We start from the raw sequence: 20,756 nt of genomic DNA on the forward strand, positions 1-20,756 counted from the left end.
GCAAAAAGTCATCGTTTGCCTTATTCTCATAATGAACATAGGTCGTCTAATGTGTTAGATCTTATTCATTGTGATATATGGGGTCCCTCACCCGTAAAATCAAATTTGGGTTTTGTCTACTATGTTTTCTTTATTGATGATTTTTCTCGCTTCACTCAGCTTTATCCCTTGAAATTAAAATCTGACTTCTATGATACCTTCATTCAATTTCAAAATTTTGTGGAAAATCAATATTCTACTCATATCAAAATTTTTCAAAGTGACGGTGGTGCAGAATTTACTAGCAACTACTTTAAAGCTCACCTTCGTACCTCTGGCATTCATCATCAACTATCTTGTCCATATACTCCCGCCCAAAACAGTCATGCTGAAAGAAAGCACCATCATGTAACTGAGACCGGTTTGGCCCTGCTTTTCCATTCCCACACTTCTCCTCGCTTTTGGGTTGATGCCTTTAGTACTGCAGCTTACATCATCAACCACTTGCCCACACCACTTCTCGGAGGTAAGTCCCCTTTTGAGCTTCTATATGGTTCCCCTCCAAATTATGAAAATTTTCATCCCTTTGGTTTTCGTGTTTATCCTTGTTTACGTGATTATATGCCTATTAAATTTTTCCCCCGTAATATTCCTTGCATTTTTATGGGATACAGCTCCTTTTATAAAGGGTTCCGTTGTCTTGATCCCACTACCTCTAGGCTATATATCACCCGACATGCTCAATTTGATGAGAATTATTTTCCCTCCTTAGAAACCTCCCAGGCTCAACCTATATCCTTTCTCCAATTTTCAAATTTTCTGGAACCAAGTCTTCCCCATACAGACATGCTCCCATCCTCCCCTGCGCCCTATTCCCCGCACATTGCTCAATCCGGATCTAGCCCGTGTGTTCTTTGTACTGATCCAATGGATGAGTCTTTGCAGGCTGGTGATTCTATTGCAGGTCTTTCTTTGCAGCACTTGGATCCTAGTCCAACTTCTCTTGTACCCATTGAGCTGCCCCCTGCTGCTCCTATTGCTGCCATTCCAACGAGTTCTCATCATATGCTCACACGAGCCAAGGCTAGTATTTTCAAAACTCGCCACCTGGCAAATATTGCTGTCTTGGGATCCTCTAGTCTTCTCTCTGCTCTCCTGGCATCCACTGAGCCCAAAGGATTCAAATCTGCTGCTAAGAATCTTGCTTGGCTTGCTGCCATGGATGAAGAAATTCAAGCCTTGCAAAATAATCATACCTGGATTTTGGTTCCTCGGCCTGCTAACACCAACATTGTGGGTTCCAAATGGGTGTTTTGGACCAAGTATTTTCCCGATGGATCTATCAAGCGTCTCAAAGCCTGCCTTGTTGCTAAGGGCTACACACAGGTACCTGGTCTTGACTACGCTGACACTTTTAGCCCTGTCATCAAGGCTACCACTGTTCGTGTTGTCCTTTCTCTTGCTGTGACCAACCATTGGCCTTTCCGCCAACTTGATGTTAAGAATGCATTCCTCAATGGTCATCTTATTGAACAAGTCTATATGGAACAGCCTCCTGGGTACATTGATCCTCGCTTCCCTAATCATGTTTGTATGTTGAAGAAAGCTCTTTATGGCCTCAAACAAGCACCTCGTGCCTGGTTTCAGCGGTTCAGCTCTTTCCTCATTCACCTTGGTTTTTATTGCAGTCGTGTAGACACATCATTCTTTGTCTTTCACAGGAAGTCTGACATTATTTATTTGCTTCTTTATGTTGACGACATCATTATTATCGGAAACAACTCTTCTCTTCTTGACCGCTTTACTTGTAAGCTTCATTCTGAGTTTGCTACTAAGGATTTGGGTTCTCTCAGTTACTTCCTTGGTCTCGAAGCTACACCAACCACTGATGGTCTTTTTATCAGTCAGCCGAAATATGCGCGTGACATTCTCACTCGCGTTCAAGTACTTGACAGCAAGCCTGTTCACACCCCTATGGTTGTTTCTAAGCACCTGTCTTCTGATGGTCCTCTATTTTCAAATCCCACTCTTTACCGATCTCTTGTAGGTGCTCTTCAATATTTGACCATCACACGTCCAGATATTGCTCATGCCATCAACTCTGTCAGTCAATTTCTACACTCTCCAACTAATGACCACTTTCTTGCTGTAAAGCGCATTCTTCGCTATGTCAAGGGTACACTGCAATTTGGCCTCACTTTCCGTCCATCCGCTGCTCTTGGTACTTTAGTTGCTTACTCTGATGCCGACTGGGCAGGATGTCTTGACACTCGTCGCTCTACCTCTGGTTTTTCCATTTACCTTGGCAACAATCTGGTTTCTTGGAGTGCCAAGAAGCAATCTACCGTTTCTCGTTCAAGCTGTGAATCTGAGTATCGTGCCCTTGCTCTCACTGCCGCTGAACTTCTTTGGCTCATGCATCTCCTTCGTGACCTCAAAGTTTCTCTTCCACGGTGGCCTCTTCTATTATGCGACAACAAAAGTGCCATTTTTTTGAGCTCCAATCCTGTTTCTCACAAGCGGGCCAAGCATGTTGAGTTAGACTACCACTTCCTTCGCGAACTTGTTGTCGCTGGCAAACTTCACACACAGTACGTGCCCTCTCACTTATAGGTTGCCGATATCTTCACCAAAAGTGTGCCTAGGCCTCTCTTTCAATTTTTTCGATCCAAGCTCCATATCTGTTCCAATCCGACGCTTAGCTTGCGGGGGGGTGTTGAGGATCCTTTGACATAACCTAAGGCTTTCCATATGTGCAAACTCTGACCCTCAATCATAGGAGCTTGTTTAGCTAATTCTTTCCACTTATTTTGTAATCAACATTTATGTTTAATTACGTTATACAATCTATAAATGACTATATATATATATGCAAAACTCTCACCACTAAAAGTGTGGTGGTTTTTCTTAACATTCTCAACCTCAGCCACATATTCTTAACTTGTCTAGAAGGTTGGTGAAAGAAAGATAAGAAGTGAGGTGAGGTGAGGTGAAATGTGAAGTGAGGGTAACCCATATATAAATATGTAGAGGTGAAGTGAGGTGAGGTGTGTGAAGTGAAGAAAAGAAAGTCAAGAGTTAGTGTGTGTAGGTGTCAAGAAATGAGGTGTGCAAGTATATTTATGTGAGTTGATGTGTGTCTTGTTAAAGGTCAATTGATGGAGAAGGGCGAAGGCAAAAATAAGCAAGTGTGACTTGCGCCCTTGAAAAAATTTTGTTCTCTTCAACACGTGTTGTCCTCTTTTGTTCAATATGATGAACTAATAATTTGATTGATTGTATGGGTATGTGATGAGTCTCACATCTAGCATATATTGAGTTGAACAAGATTTTATTAATAACTACAAAAAGCTTCAATTATAATTAATCATTTTGAGGTATAGCGTAGATGTGACTAGTACTGATTTTCCCGATAATCCTATATGAACTTAGAGACACTACTCCATTGTGTGAGCCCACTCCACTATGTGAGCCCTAATGAGAACCCTTATTTTTATTGTAAAAATGTTGTATCTATAAATAATCACATGGTTATCTATAAATAATCACATGGTTAAAGAAAAATCTGTAGTATTTCACGAAAGCATGAGAAGTTAGTATTAAATAAATGACCATCACCAACAAATCAATTATGCATGTCTTCCACCGAAATAAAACATTTGATTATGTCAATGTCTAGCTATTCATTGAAAGGAAAACCAATGATGTTTCGTGGAGAATTATATAGTAAATACCCATTGGGGGAGATTCTTGTTTACTCATCTATTTAAGATACATAGAAATCATTGAGAGAGAGAGAGAGAGAGAGATGGCAAGTAGCTATTGGTACAAGGATGTTCTGCCGTTTTCAGCCATGGTTGCAGTAGAATGCACTAACGTCGGCGTAAACACCTTATATAAAGCAGCAACTTTGAAAGGGTTAAGCTACTACGTCTTTGTTTTCTATTCCTTTGCCATTGCTACTATTGTTCTTCTTCCCTTGGTCTTCATCTTTCGCCGGTATTTCTCTTAACCTGCTTTTCTATATCATACCCCCAAAGAAAAAAATATATTAAAATAAAAATAATTTGACAGAAGGATATATATATTTTTTTTTATTTGATACATGTAGAACAACAGGGCTTCCTACATTCCAGTTGTCTCTCCTCTATAGAATTTTCCTACTTGGAGTGATTGGGTATGTACGAGAATATTACCCAAAATGTTTTTGCTATTTGATGTAGATAATTTGAGATTTGGACATGATGATATAAGATTTATGTTGGGCCGGAGGGCAGGTTTCTAGCTCGGTTATCTGAGTATATAGGTATAGAATACAGTTCACCGACTCTTGCTTCAGCGGTCAGCAACCTCACTCCGGCTTTTACCTTCATACTTGCAGTCATTTTCAGGTTTCTTTTCTTTCCAAGCCTTCTTCTTCTTCTTCTTCTTCTTCTTTTTTAAAAAAAGTTTGATTTTAGTATTTTTGATCATAGAGATGTAATATTTTTCACAAATTATAATAGTAGATCGTCATTGATTTTTACATGAAATTATCACTCATATCACTTTACTTCTTCCTTTTTATTATCTATTTTTGTAACAACTTCATTATCAATTTTTAAGAAAGATTACACCTAAGTTAAAAATTGAAATTATAAAACTAGAGTTTTGAAAGTTTTTAGGGATTAGAGCTAAGGTTAACATTTTACTACAAGTTTTATTATATTAAATTTATAAATTGATGTGTCACATTCATATTCATTATCACATCAGTTTGTAAAATATAACGCAGTAAAACTTATTGTAAGCATTTAATGTTTTCCTCTCTTTTTTTCTTCTTATATAATTGTATCATATTATATTATATTATTTATATATATATATATATATATATATATATTTCAATCGGTCCCACATAACTTTATTAATTAAACTAATTGAATCTTACAATATATTAAACACTTATAAACCATCATTCCATCCTTCCTCTCTACCACCTAGTGATGATATGGGATTGGTGTTCACCCACATTAACACAATTTAAACAAAGATTAAAAAAAATATAAGAATTGTTTAATCATCATGTTTTTCAACAATGACAAATATCTCTAGCTTATGAAAGCTAAAGGAATAATATAATATATTTGCTGGTTTTTTATCGTGTTTGGGCAATGTAGATGATTGATTAAATGTCAGTTTTTGGTACAAATTAAGAATTACGAAATGAACAAAGGTCTTAAAAGGATATCGATGGTGCAAGAAGTCAAAACTTTTGAGAAATCTAATTTTGACCCCATTGATCTAATAATCAAATTAATTGTCACTTGAACTAATTTAATTGGTAAGAGTTTACTGAACACAATGATGAAGTAATTAAAGGTGAGCATCCAATCAACCAATCCAACGAAACCAAGGGCATTTAAATATAGATAAAAATTAGGTTAAAACAGTCTTTGAGTAGAATTAGGATTGCAAAATATATAACCTTGGTCAAGCAAGGATTAAGAGAAATCTCTACTTCATTTTAATGATCATCACCCGAGCAAGGTATATGAGTTTACTCAAGCAAACCTTCTTCAACTTGAGATTTTCAAGCAACTCCAAATTCAACACTTTACCTAAGAAAAATACGATAATTACATCCCTCATTGACACACATTTGATAACACAAATCTGAATCCTAATATATTTTTTAATTTTCCTGCTTGGTGTGTTATTTTGAGTCTTCATTTATCTATTTTTGGTTTGCGACAAGATTTAAACTTCCTTATTGCACCTGTTCCTTATGAATACGAGATTGTCTAAATGCAGCATAGTGGATATAATACATCTTTTATGAATTTAGTCTATACTTTGTAAATTTGATATTTTTCCTTTCCCTAAGGCGCTATAATATTGATTTGATTTATCTTGCCGTCCATGTAGTAATTTATTTATTAGGTAAATTACAACTTACCCACCTATGGTTTGGCTGAATTTAAGTTGCCCACCTATGGTTAAAATTTTGACATTTTACCCATATGAGATTTGACCAAACTTTAAGTTGCCTACATGCGTTTTGAAATTCTATGATACAAGTGTTGCAATGGACAGTTTTTGATCTTATATTTTTATGTTTTTTATATTTTTGAAGGACAAAACATAAAAGTGAAGCAAAATTACATATTTAGCTATGTTTTTAACAAAAGTGGATTACAGAAATCTAACTGAGCTGATTTCAAGTGGATAAAGTGTCAAATTTCAAACCATAAGTAGGCAACTTAAATTTCAGTCAAATCACAAGTGGAAAAATTGTAATTTTCCCTTAAAAATAATGTTATATCCACAACAAATTTTAAGTAGCAAATTGTTACTAGTGAGTAAAAAAGTGATGTCACTGGTACGAGCTCAAATTCCCACTAGTAATAATTTATTATTTTGGATTTGTTATGAAAATGTTGTGGACATATAATATTACTCATTTCTTAAATCACCAAGTAGAATACGTTTATGTTTAACTACTATCACCAAATTTTATTCTTTCCTCACCTCTTTATGGGTACTTCGATAAGGATGGAAGTTCTAGCTTTGAGAAGCTCAATCACTCAGGCTGAAATCATGGGAACTTTAGTATCAATATCAGGTGCATTGATAGTAGTTTTCTACGAGGGCCCTACAATCATATCAATCGCATCTCAAGCACCACCCCTTCCACATCATTTTCCATTGGGCTCATCACAAACCAAATGGGTCATAGGTGGCCTTTTACTTGCAGTTGAGTATCTTCTGACTTCAATCTGGTTCATTGTTCAGGTACTTTATTGAGGCAATTCTTTGAAATCTCAGTGTTTTAGCATGAGATTTGGCAAACTCAACGAAAGAGACAAATATATAAGCTAAATTTAAATTTTGTGGCATTTTACAGGCCCAAGTTATGAAGATATATCCAGCAGAGTTCACTCTGGTCTTTCTATACTTCTTGTTTGCGACAATTGTATCTGCACCAGTATGTTTAATAGCAGAAAGGAATTTAAGTGCTTTTAGACTAAGGCCAAATATAGCACTAGCCGCTATCGTATGCTCGGTAAGATACATGGACTACAAAAGGATAATCTGGCTATTGATAATGTCTAACTTTAATTCTCTCATATATCAGGGAATTGGTTTATCATTAAGCACTATTGTTCACACATGGGGCTTGCACTTGAAGGGGCCTGTGTATGTATCAATCTTCAAGCCATTGTCAATAGCCATTGCAGCTGCTATGGGTGTCATATTCCTTGGTGATGCTCTCTATCTTGGGAGGTACACCATTCTCTCTCGCTAAAGCAAGTGTACGTGCATGCACAAAAGATACACACATTACATTTCCCCCCTTTTAAACACTAGAACACGCAAATATTTTGGAAGCACTGAAAAACAAGTTCATTTATGTTTTTGGCTTTCTACAAGTGAGTAGATAAATGGATATTTATAGGCTAAATTAGATCTATTTAGAACCTTCATAATTAATTAGTACATGCATTCACTCCTAACACTCATACCAGAAGTTCATTAATTTTACACATTAACAATACAGTATTGCCACCCCTAACAATACTAAGTACATTTCTAGAAAAATGTGTTCGTATTTTTAAATCACGTTTGTTCTTCCAACAGCAAATTAGATTTCTGATCGAGAAGAATGATATCAGCTAGTACCTCCGTTAGTTTTTATCTTTTAACAATTCATTGACCATCTTTTCTTACTAATGTTGCAGTATCATTGGAGCAATTATATTATCAATTGGGTTTTATGCTGTCATATGGGCAAAAGCTAAAGAAGATTTGAGTGAGGACTCTTGCTGTGTTAGCCTGGGATCTGCATCAGATGGTAAGACCCCTTTGTTGGATAGCAACCTGGGATCTTCAAATAATGGCACTGATTAGACCAAATTAAGGTGCTCACTGGAGTTGAATTTCTTCTCTGGGGTCAGAGCTCCCCCTAAATTATTTTCAGATTTGTTCCTGCCACTATAATAAGAGGAACAAAAACCTCTGCAAAAGGTTCGACAATTTCACAGGATCCAAAACTAGCATGAAGCAAACTACTAAAACTGTTCCTATGCATAAAGGTGTGTTGTACGCATGCAAATTGAGGATCTGTTAATTTTCCTGTTACTTTGTATAATAATGTTAGATGAAATTATCTTAAAATGAAACCGCTTTAGTGCAAATTATTGTTTTTTATAAAAAAAAATAAAAAAATAAATTCAATTATTATAGAAAGAGAAATATTATGTCCACAATATTTTTACAACACTTTCATAACAAATCTTATGTGTCAGGTTGTTATTAGTTGTTATGAGTGGGCAAAAAAGTAATTTAAGTTATGGATTTAATTTTAGAACCAACAACAACTTTCTAGTTATGATTTGTTGTAAAAGTGTTATAAAAATATTGTAGACACAATACTTATCTTATAACAACGGGTGAGAGAAATTCTAGTTCTCTTAAAAAAGAAGAGACTATGCACCCAAACAAGACCTTGGAAAAAAATCTAGTGCTAATCAAACAAAAGAAAAACTAATATAACTAATAATTTTTCATTCTTTAGAGTACACAACTAGAAGTTGATTCTTTCTTCTTCCTAGAACTATAATGTCCTAGGCCTGAAAAGGGAGAATTTTTTTTAGAGTACACAAGTAGTTGTTGATTCTTCCTAAAACTAATATAACTAATACTATATAGGCATAGAGTATTCCATAAATATGTACTCTCTCTTCTCATATGAATAGCGGATCCAACCATGCATATTTAATTAGTGGAATCCATTATTATATGAGATAGAAGAGATAGTAAATATTTATTACACTGCTGGAGTACTCTATCTATAATAACTCGTGAGTATGGCATAAAACAAGGCAAATCAATTATTCTTCATTCAAGACCTAATGAGTTCCTAGGTTATAATCTTCTCTTTTACAGGAGAAATTATTCACTCCTTGGGCCACCATATTCAGAAATTTAGAGATTTATCACAATAAAAATATTTATAAAAAAAAAAAAAAAAAAATTTGTTCTTTCCTTCTCATTCTTATCTCGTTATAGATATGAAACCATCAACATTTTCTTATTTCTAGACTAAGATTTGGACTTCCTAATTCCAACTCAGACTAGGGGTTGACAAGTCCTAAAATTAATTAAAAATTAACTATTATTAATCACCAACTCTGTTAACCTTTTGTCCCAATCCAGCTCAAGGTAAAATTTAGATACAGTGTTTAGTATGGATTAAAATAAATTAAAATATTATTAAAATTGAAAAGTTAACGGATGCCCTTAAAGTATTGGTTTAAGAAATATCTTTAGAAAATTTTTATAGGAAAAATAAAAAGCAATGGACTTTTTTGACACATTTTTATATTTATTATGAAAGTGATATAAAAAAATTTCTAAAATTTTCCATTAACAAATGCCATAAAAACGGCCATTAAGTGGACCCTTATTAAAATTGTATTTGAACCATATTTGACCTTGATTTCATAAACATATTGTAATAGGAGAATATTCTAATTCTTTCTTACACATGTAGCCTAGTAATTTCAATTTACTCTAAAGAATATACGATAAACTAGTGATTATTTTAACACAATTTTGCCAAATAATAATTAATGTTTTTAAAATAAAAATGATCTAGGATAGCCATGAATGAGGTATAAAAGCATGTTCAACTTTGGGCTAAATTTAACCACCACAAGTGCATCCGGCCTCATTAATTTTGTGCATGACGTAAACCCAAAGCCGAAGGTACCATGTATAGTGAAGTCTTAGGCCCCTTTGCAAGCCACGTGTGGTGCAGCCTTGTGTTTCTGTCGACCCTAAAATCTCTTTTTTTTTTTTTTTTTTTTTGGTTGAAAGAAAATGGGAGCTTTTTTGGCTATATTTTGAACCGTGACATAAGCTCAGGCCGTTCTAGCCAAATTGTGCAGGGAGTTAACCCCATTAAGAATGCCCACCAACAATTGACTGTGGAGGTGACTCGAACCCAAGCCTGACAAGCAAGGCCACAAGCTCCTTACCACTAAACCAACCGACGTGTTGGCAAAATCTTCTTATTTTTAAATAGGGGCCCTTAACCCTCACTTGTCTCTATAAACAATCAAAATTTTTATTTTCGAGAATCGTATAAACAATCACATGGTTAAAGAAAAGCTATAATATTTCAAGAAAGCATAAGTAGTTGGTATTGAATTAATGACCATCACCAACCAATCAATTATGCATGTCTTCCACCGAAATAAAACAAACTGATTATGTCAGTCTAGGTATAGCTTTTCATTAAAGCAAAACCAATGATGTTTCGTGGAGAACTATAGAGTACCACTGGGGGAGATTCTCGTTTACTCTATTTAAGATACATAGAAATCATTGAGAGAGAGAGAGAGAGCGAGAGAGATGGCAAGTATCCATCGGTACAAGGATGTTCTGCCATTTTCAGCCATGGTTGCAGTAGAATACTCTAACTTCGGCATATACACCTTATTCAAAGCAGCAACTTTGAAAGGTTGAGCTACTACGCCTTTGTTTTCTATTCTTTTGTCATTGCTACTCTTGTTCTTCTTCCCTTGGTCTTCATCTTTCCCCGGTATTTAAAAAAATCATGAACCCCCCAGCCCATCATCCGACCAGTCCAGCAGCCCATGACCCAGGTAAATCTATTAAAACAAAAAACAAAAAACAAAACTCAGCTCTTAGTAGTCAGTAGTCCAACACTGAACGAAGAAAGCAAAAAAACCAAGGAAAAAAAAGAAAGGAAAGTAAGAGTGAGAGGCGATACAGAGGATAGAAAGGCGAGACAGAGAGTGAGAGAGACCCACTCACCCACGCCAACGATGCCGCCACCACCACCCACGCCCACACCATGTCTCCGTGAGTCCGTGACACCGTGACGCTTGCGAGCCCATCTTGATCTTGCTAGTTGCTACCTAGTACCCACGCCGGCGAGAGTGCGAGACCCACTTGCCACCGCCCATGCGATTCCCACTTGCCGCCACCGATTGCTCGATCTGCCCAGCTCAGCTTCGTTGCTCCAGCCTTCACAGTTCACAGGTATTTACTCTTATCTTTTCCTTCAAAACCTAATAAAATGTTTGTGACTTTGTGATTTGAGAATCTGAGATTCATAGAAAGTAGAAACTATGTTTGTGTTGTGCCTTGTGAATTGACTGAGAATTTGACTCTGTGCTGCTACCTGTGGTGTTTTTTTTTTTTTTTTTTTTTTTTTTTTTTTTTTACTTTTGCTTTGTGACTCTGTCACTCTGTGTTTGTGACTCTCTCTCTTGTTTATATAGATGAAGAGAGAGAGAGAAGAGAAGAGAGAGAGAGAGAGAGAGAGAGTTTGTAAAGATAGTTTTTTCTTTGTTGACTGGTAGTTGGGCAGGAACGGACCCACGTTAAGCCCAAAGGGGGCTCGGGCCCCCCTGGGCCAAAAAAAAAATTTTTGAGTAGGTAAAATTTTCAAAAAAAAAAAAAAAGAAAAGAAAAAAAGAGAAGGGCTTAGGCCCCCTTAGTTTTTAGTTCGGGCCCCCTCCCAAAAATCATGAACACCCCCAGCCCATCATCCGGCCAATCCAGCAGCCCATGACCCAGGTAAATCTATTAAAAAAAAAAAAAAAAAAAAAAAAACTCAACTCTAAAAAAAAAGGGCTTGGGCCCCCCTCCCAAAATCATGAACCCCCAGCCATCATCCTACCAGTCCAGCAGCCCATGACCCAAGTAAATCTATTAAAAAAAAAAAAACAACAAACAAACAAAACAAAATAAAACTCAGCTCTCAGTCGTCAGTAGTCCAACACCGAACGGAGAAAGCAAAAAAAAAAAACCAAGAAAAAAAAAGAAAAAAAAGAAAAAAAGAAAAAGAAAAGAAAGGAAAGTAAGAGTGAAAGGTGAGACAGAGGATAGAAAGGCGAGACAGAGAGTGAGAGAGACCCACTCACCTACGCCGACGACGCCATCGCCCACGCCCACACCGTGTCTCCGTGAGTCCGTGACGTCGTGACGCTTGCGAGCCCATCTTGATCTTGCTAGTTGCTACCTAGTACCCACACCGGCAAGAGTGCGAGACCCACTTGCCGCCACCGCCACTTCTGCCGATTGCTAGATCTGCCCAGCCCAGCTTCATTGCTCCAGCCTTCACAGTTCATAGGTATTTACTCTTATCTTTTCCTTCAAAACCTAATAAAATGTTTGTGACTTTGTGATCTGAGAATCTGAGATTCATAGAAAATAGAAACTGTGCTTATGTTGTGCCTTGTGGACTTGTATTGTGTCTTGTGAATTGACTGAGAATTTGACTCTGTGCTGCTGCCTATGGTGTTTTTTTTTTTTTTGGCTTTTTGGCTTTGTGACTCTGTCACTCTGTGTTTGTGACTCTCTATCTTGTTTATATAAATAAGACAAATAGAGAGAGAGAGAGAGACAGAGAGTAGAGTTTGTAAAGATTAGCTTTTTCTTTGTTGACTGGTAGTTGGGCACAGGGACGAACCCATGTTGAGCCCAAATGGGGCTCGGGGCCCCCCTGGGCCCAAAAAAAATTTTTTTTAAGTAGGTAAAATTTTCAAAAAAACAAAAAGAAGGGCTTGGGCCCCCTTAGTTTTTAGTTCGGGCCCCCCTCCCAAAAATCATGAACCCCCCCAGCCCATCATCCGACCAATCCAGCAGCCCATGACCCAGGTAAATCTATTAAAAAAAAAACAAAAAAACAAAACTTAGTTCTCAAAAAAAAAGGGCTTGGGCCCCCTCCCAAAAATCATGAACCCCCCAGCCCATCATCCGGCCAGTCCAGCAGCCCATGACCCAAGTAAATCTATTAAAAAAAAACAAAAAAAACAAAAAACAAAAAACAAAACAAAACAAAACTCAGCTCTCAGTAGTCAGTAGTCCAACACCGAACAGAGAAAGCAAAAAAACCAAGGGAAAAAAAGAAAAAAAAAGAAAAAAAAAAGAAAAAGAAAAGAAAGGAAAGTAAGAGTGCGAGGCGAGACAAAGGATAGAGAGGCGAGACAGAGAGTGAGAGAGACCCACTCACCCACGCCGACGACACCGCCACCCACACCCACGCTGTGTCGCCGTGAGTCCGTGACGCCGTGACGCTTGTGAGCCCATCTTGATCTTGCTAGTTGCTACCTAGTACCCACGCCGGCAAGAGTGCGAGACCCAATTGCCGCCGCCGGTTGCTCGATCTGCCCAGCCCAACTTTGTTGCTCCAGCCTTCACAGTTCACAGGTATTTACTCTTATCTTTTCCTTCAAAACCTAATAAAATGTTTGTGACTTTGTGATCTGTGAGTCTGAGATTCATAGAAAGTAGAAACTGTGCTTGTTTTGTGCCTCATGGACTAGTGTTGTGCCTTGTGAATTGACTGAGAATTTGACTCTGTGCTGCTGCCTGTGGTGTTTTTTTTTTTTTTTTTTTGGCTTTTTGGCTTTGTCACTCTGTCATTCTGTGTTTGTGACTCTCTCTCTTGTTTATATAGATAAGAGAGATAGAGAGAGAGAGACAGAGAGTAGAGTTTGTAAAGATTAGTTTTTTCTTTGTTGACTAGTAATTGGGCATAATAGGGACAAGTGGAGTTGGGCAACAGGCAAGTGACAGAACAAACAAAGGGTAAAATTAAGAAAAGTTTTTGTTAGTAGTGCAGGGAATAAATTTATAGTGTCGGTAGTGGGATTCATTAGGTTAGTGGGTCAGTGTCAAAAAGATGGAGACAATCCAAAGACATAAATAAAGGCAAACCAAACACAAAGATATAAATAAAGGTAGACCAAACACAAAAAGAAAAAAACAAATCATATATTATAGAAAATTGTCACACAAATTTAAGAAAATAACGGTGATTCTTATTTTATTTGTAGATCATGAAAAAATCAACTACAATGCTTGATTTTTTCAAAAGAAAATGTTCAAATTTTTCCGAAGTCAACGTGGGATTGCCAACAACTAATGTTGCTATTCCAATTCCAGAAAATGTGGATACTCCAATTCTAGAAAATGTGGAGGATGCTCCAATTCTAGAAAATGTGCATTTCCCAATTCCAGAAAATGTTGATGTTACAATTTCTCAAACACAATTTCAAAGAGTCGATCTTGATTCTTTGGATTATGATCCCAGAACACGCAAACAAATATGGGAATATCATGTTAATCAACGTGATGAAATTCGACGGGCTTACATTAAAAAAGGTCCGCACGAACTTCCTCTAAAGACATACAAAAAAAGTGGAAAGCGCAATCGTAGCTTTCAAGCTTCTTGGTATGGATATCATTCAACATGGCTTGAATATTCTCCTATGACAGATGCAGCTTATTGTCTACCCTACTTTTTCTTTAATAATCCAAATGGGGTTGTGGGACAAAATACATTCACTGTTGGTGGATTTCGAAATTGGAAAAAGGTTGAGGGCAAAGATTGTTATTTTCAAAGTTATATAGGAAAAGATCCTAACTCAGCTCATAGAGTTGCCGAGCAAAAGTGTAAGGATTTGATGAACCAATGGCAGCATTTATAAAGGGTAGTTAATCATTTCACTACTGTACAAATTGCAAATAATCGGTTGCAATTGAAGGCCATAGTTTTTATTGTTCGATATCTTGTCTTTCAAGCTATAGCTTTTAAAAGTCAAGATAAAAGTTGTAGTTCATTAAATCGTGGAAACTTTCTTGAATCATTGGGTATTGTGACTTTTTGGAATAAGAAGGTTGCTGAAATAATAGAAAAAACTCCCAAAAATGCAACCTACACATCACCAAGGATTCAAAAAGAAATTTTATATGGTATGAGTAAAGGGTCCATGGATAAATAGAGAAGGGAGTATTTCTAATCGTAATTAAATCTTCAATTTATGATTTGTATAAAAGAGATTTTCTCAGCCAAAGTGAAGAAGGCCATTCGGGAAGAAATTGGTGATGCAAAGTTTTGCATAATGGTTGATGAAGCTCGTGATGAGTCCATGAAAGAGCAAATGGCTGTGGTTTTTAGATATGTTGATGCAGAAGACTTTGTCAAAGAACGTTTTTTTGGGCTTATTCATGTTGCTGACACTGCGGCTTTGACTCTAAAGAAGGGAATATATTCTTTGTTATCTCAACATTGCTTAGATATACAAAATATTCGAGGGCAAGGATATGATGGAGTAAGCAACATGCGAGGTATGTGGAATGGATTACAAGCTTTGATTTTGAATGATTGCCCATATGCTTATTACATCCATTATTTTGCACATCGCTTACAATTGGCATTAGTAAAAGTATCAAAACAAGTTAATGTCATTAGTCATTTTTTTCTTGCATTGCTTTTTCTGATCTAAACTGTTAATGCTTCATGCAAGCGCAATGAGCAATTGAAAGTTGTCAATGCTAATGAAATAGCACGTTTGATTGATCTTGAAAAGCTTGAGACTGGAAGTAGACTTAATCAAATTGGCACTTTACAACGACCTGTAGAAACACATTAGAGTTCACATTTTAGATCAGTTTCTAGCTTATTAAGGATGTTTACTTCAACTGTTAAAGTTTTACAAAATATAATTGATGATGCAATTGATGGAGAACATCGAGCAGAAGCAGAGTCAGCTTATGAGGGTTTAACTTCATTTGAATTTGAATTTGAATTTGTCTTCATCTTGAGAATGAGACTATGGAGATCACTGATAAACTTTGTCAAGTTTTACAAAACCAATCTCAGGACATTTTAAATGTCATGCATTTAGTTTCATCTACTAAAACACTTATCCAAAAATTTAGAGATGATGGAGGGGATGGCTTACTCACCACTGTGATATCATTTTGTGAGAAGCATTGCATTAATGTCCTGGATATGAATGCTCGTTATGTTTTGAGGCGAGGTCGAGCTCGTAATCAGCAAGATAACGTTACAATTAAGCATCATTATCGAGTAAATATTTTTTATGCTACAATAAATTCTCAACTATAGGAACTAAATTATCGGTTTAAAGAAGATGCAATGGAGTTACTTAGGCTTAGCTCAGCTTTAGAACCTTGAGAGGCATTAAAATCTTTCAGAAGTAGTGATCTTCGTTTGTTGGTAGAGAATTTCTATCCACAAGATTTCATAGATTATGACAAACAAGTGTTGAAGAATGAGCTTTATCATTTTGAGCATAATGTAGTCCAGGATCTAGAGTTCAAAGAATTGAAAAGTTTATTTGAGTTGTCTCAATGGTTAGTGAGAACTAGAAATTCAGAACACTACAAACTTGTTTATAGAATTGTGAGACTTGTGCTTACTCTTTCAGTTTCTACTGCTACTACAAAACGAGCATTTTCAGCTATGAAAGTTGTCAAAACTAACCTTCGAAACAAAATGGAAAATGATTTTTTGACGGACTCTTTGATGTTATACATTGAAGAGAATATAGCTTCGACATTTAATTTGGATTCAATCGTAGATGATTTTGAAGATTTAAAAGAGCGTTGAATTCCCTTTTCATAGATGATTGTATAAAGAAATAATAGTGTTTCGTGTCTTTTGTTTTTGTTAGTAGATGATTGTATCTTAATATATTAAGAAACAATGACTTTTGGGTATTTCTCTTAATTGATAGTTTATTAATACTATATGGATGCGTATTTGAAATTTTTTTTTTCGCTTATCTCTGCCCCCCCTCCCCCTCCCCCTCCCCCCAACTTAAAATCCTGGGTCCATCCTTGAATATAAGTACAATGGGCTTAGAATCTTACACCCATTGTTCTAGGTTTTTTGTAATCCACATATATTACTTGTATAACACATTTTATCTACTAGCTATATAAGGGGTAGACTCTTGTATTTTATTTTACACGGCTTAATATACAATATTTCAGACTTTAATTAATTAATATGATGCATGCAGAACAGCAGGGCTGCCTACATTCAAGTTGTCTCTCCTCTATAGAATTTTTCTACTTGGAGTGATTGGGTACGAGAGAACATTACCCAAAATGCTTTTGCAATTTGATTTGATTTTGATAACTTGAGATTAGGACATGATATATAAATGGGAAACTAGAAATGTGTGTTTTTCTTGTGTTTTTATATAAGATTTATGTTGGGCTGGAGCCTGGAGAGCAGGTTTGTAGCTCAGTTATGTGGGTATATAGGTATAGAATACAGTTCTCCAACTCTCGCTTCAGCCATCGGCAACTTATTCACACCGGCTTTTACCTCCATACTTGCTGTCATTCTCAGGTTTCTTTTCTTTCTAAGTTTTTTTTTTTTTTTTTTTTTTTACAAGTTGGATTGAATATTTTTGATCATAGAAACATAATAATATTTTTACAAATTATTATAGTAGTAAGTTGTCCTTTATTTTTACATGAACTTATCAATAACATCACTTTTTGTTTTTTTTTTTAATCAATTAATGAGACTTTATCATCTCAATAGTTGGGGTTAAATAATATAATATTTGCTCTTTTTTCTTATTGTATTTGGGCAATGTAAATAGTTTATTAAATGTCGGTTTATGGTACAAATTAAGAATTACAAAATGGAAAAATGTCTTAAAAAGATGGTGCAAGAAGTCAAATTTTTTTAGAAATCTAATTTTGACCCCATTGATCCAATAATCAAACTAATTATCACTTGAACTAATTTAATCAATAAGAGCTTACTGAGCACATTGAAGAAGTAACTTAATAATGTATGCATACAATCAACCAATCCAACAAAACCAACCCAACCCAATCCAGCTTAAATGTTTCTTCTACAACTACCTTATTCATGAAGGTCATGCTTCAAAGGGTATACAAAAATATGTGCAATAATTACAATCCTAATTGACACATATTTGATGGAGGAATTCGACAACACAAATATAAATCCTAATAACATTTTTTATTGTCCTGTTTGGTGTGTTATTTTGAGTCTTTATTTATTTGTTTTAGGTTTATTGTGATAAAATTCAAACTTCCTTGGCGAATCTCTTCCCTGTGAATATGAGAATGTGTTAATTTTGTACAATGGTTATAACTTGTAACACATATTTTATAAATTTAGTCTATTCTTTGTAAGTTTGATATTTTTTTTATTTCCATAAGGCATTTTAATTCCAATTTGATTTTTCATGTATGCCCATGTAGTAGTTTCTTAATAACAATGCAATACCAACAATATTTTCACAACACATCTTACATTGCAAGCTATTACTAGTGGGTATAAAAGTAATGTTAATAGTGAAACTAAATTCAAACCAGCAACAACTTGTTACTTCAAATTTGTTTTAAAAATGTTGTAAACGTAACATTACTCATTTCTTAATTACCGAGTAAGTAGAGTACAATTAAGGTTAACTACTATCATCAAATTTTATTTGTACCTCTCCTTTTATGGATGTTTCTGTTAGGTTCTAAAGACTTAGGAACTAATGTATTTAGAACTCTAATGTGCATTGTTGGCAAACTATGATCAAAACAAGTTGTTTAGTCTTGTTTAGACTTGCTCAAAGTTGTTTCTTTTATGTAAAGTTGGATTCAAGCTAATGTAGAATTAATAGTGCATTTCGGCCTGGTTCGATCGATCGAAGCTTAGACTCGATCAATCGAAATTCGAGCATAATGCGTTTTTCTGCAGAATTCCAACTCAGCCCTAGTTCATTAGAACGTTTAGGGTTTTATGTTTTTGCCCTAGGTATATAAGGTAAACCCTAACCACGTTTTAGATGTTCCTCATATTGCTGTTTATGTAAATCTCTTGTGAGATCTATGAGGAGCTTTCCTTTATACCAGCTTAGATAACTTTATACAAGCTTAGAGTTATCAAAAAGGAGATTCGTTCAAGAACTTGATGATCATTCAGTTGCTACCACAGAAGTTTAAAGAAACACAAGTAGGTGTGCTTGTACTTGTTGGAGAATCCAAGAAAAAAGGAGTCCATGGTCTCGGAGCTTGCATGTGGTCGTGTCAGTAAGTTTCTATTGGTGGGTAGCAATAGGATGTTAGCGGTCTAAGTCGTATTTTAAAACTTCGATTCTTTCATAGTGAATTCAAGTTTATCTTGAGGATAGCTAGGTTAAATCCTCCCCAGGTTTTTACCGGTTTGGTTTCCTAGGTCATTATATCATTGTGTTATTTATATTTCCGCTGTTTTGCATGATATGATTGTTTGATTGTGATAACTTAGATTTGGAATTTGGACTAAGTAATAACTTGGCTAATTAACTAAGTTAATCCAATTGTGTTTTAAGGGGTCTAAAAACTCACAGTTTCAAAAAGGATGGATGTCTTAGATTTGAGAAGCTCAGTCACTCTAGCTAAAATCATGGGTACAATAGTATCAATATCAGTTGCATTGATAGTAGTTTTCTACAAGGGCCCTACAATCATGTCGGTTGCATCTCAATAACCACCCCTTTCACATCATTTTCCATTGGGCTCATCACAAACCAAACGGATCATAGGTAGCCTTTTACTTGCAACTCAGTATCTTTTGGCTTCAATCTGGTACATTGTTCACGTACTTTATTGAGGCAATTCTTTGAAATCTCAGTGTTTGCATGAGATCTGGAAAACTCAACGAGAGAGGCAAATGTATCAGCTAAATTTGAATTTTGTGACATTTTACAGGCCCAAGTTATGAAAATATATCCAGCAGAATTCATTCAGGCCTTCTTATTCTTTTTGTGTGCGACAATTGTATCTACACCAGTATGTTTAATAGCAGAAGGGAACTTAAGTGCTTTTAGACTAAGGCCAGATATAGCACTGGCCGCTATCGTATACTTGGTAAGACACGTGGACTACAAAAGGATAATCTGGTTATTGGTAATGTTTAACTTTCATTCTCTCATATATCAGGGAATTGGTTTATCATTAAGCACTGTTGTTCACACATGGGGCTTGCACTTGAAGGGGCCTGTGCATGTATCAATCTTCAAGCCATTGTCAATAGCCATTAATTGCAGTTGTTATGAGTGTCATATTCCTTGGTGATGTTCTCTATCTTGGGAGGTATGCAATTCTCTCTCACTCAAGCAAGTGAACGTGCATGCATGCATGAAAGATACAAACACATTGCATTTCACTCCTTTGGAACACTAGAACACCCAAATACTTTGGAAGCACTGAAAAACAACTTAATCTATGTTTTTGGCTTTCTACAAGTGAGTAGATTACATGGATATTTATAGGCTAAAGTAGGTCTATTAACAACCTTCATAATTAATTGGTACATGCATTCACTCCTAGTCTCCTAACAGTCATACAAGAACTTCGTTAATCTCATACATCAGTAATACTAAGTACATTTCTAAATTAAGAGAAAAATAGATTTCTGATCCGGAAGAATGATATCTTTTCTTACTAATGTTGCAGCATCATTGGAGCAATTATATTATCAATTGGGTTTTATGCTGTCATATGGGCAAAGGCTAAAGAAGATTTGAGTTAGTACTCTTGCTGTGACAGCTTGGGATCTTCATCTGATGGTAAGACCCCTTTGTTGGATAGCAGCCTGCGATCTTCAAACAATGGCACTGCTGCATAGACCAAATTAAGGTGCTTTGGTTCATTTCCACATGTACTAGCTCACTAGACATGCATTTCTTCTCTGGGGTCAGAGCTCCCCCTAAATTATTTTCAGATTTGTTGCTGCGTCTATACTAATTAAGAGAAACACAAACCTCTGCAAAAGGTTTGACAATTTGACAAGATCCGAAACTAGCATGCATCAAACTATTAAAATTGTTCCCATGCATAAACCTGTGCCGTACATATATATATATATATATATATATATAATTTTTTTTTGAGAAACCAGACCCCAAAAGGAGCTGGGCTTT

At 35.8% G+C, this 20,756-nt stretch overlaps 1 protein-coding gene and 1 pseudogene across 1 annotated transcript; both read left to right on the plus strand.

Moving 5' to 3' along the window:
* Positions 1-3,769: 3,769 nt before the first annotated feature.
* LOC115971299 (WAT1-related protein At5g40230-like) lies at positions 3,770-7,869 on the plus strand. The gene is made up of 7 exons (XM_031091136.1): positions 3,770-3,978; positions 4,091-4,156; positions 4,257-4,370; positions 6,513-6,753; positions 6,866-7,024; positions 7,097-7,245; positions 7,701-7,869. The coding sequence occupies exons 1-7, from the start codon at positions 3,788-3,790 to the stop codon at positions 7,867-7,869; spliced, it is 1,089 nt and encodes a 362-aa protein (XP_030946996.1). The 5' UTR covers positions 3,770-3,787.
* A 2,508-nt stretch (positions 7,870-10,377) lies between these two features.
* On the plus strand, positions 10,378-20,365 carry LOC115971306 (annotated as a pseudogene).
* The last annotated feature ends 391 nt before the right edge of the window (positions 20,366-20,756 follow it).

Source organism: Quercus lobata, chromosome 2, assembly GCF_001633185.2.
Source record: "Quercus lobata isolate SW786 chromosome 2, ValleyOak3.0 Primary Assembly, whole genome shotgun sequence".
Lineage (NCBI taxonomy): Eukaryota > Viridiplantae > Streptophyta > Magnoliopsida > Fagales > Fagaceae > Quercus > Quercus lobata.

Bases quoted from the DNA above. Each gene is read 5' to 3' on its own strand.
- LOC115971299 (XM_031091136.1), top strand. From the start codon at position 3,788: ATGGCAAGTAGCTATTGGTACAAGGATGTTCTGCCGTTTTCAGCCATG. The intron at 4,157-4,256 runs GTATGTACGAGA...GCCGGAGGGCAG, and splicing joins TTCCTACTTGGAGTGATTGG to GTTTCTAGCTCGGTTATCTG. The intron at 6,754-6,865 runs GTACTTTATTGA...GGCATTTTACAG, and splicing joins CAATCTGGTTCATTGTTCAG to GCCCAAGTTATGAAGATATA.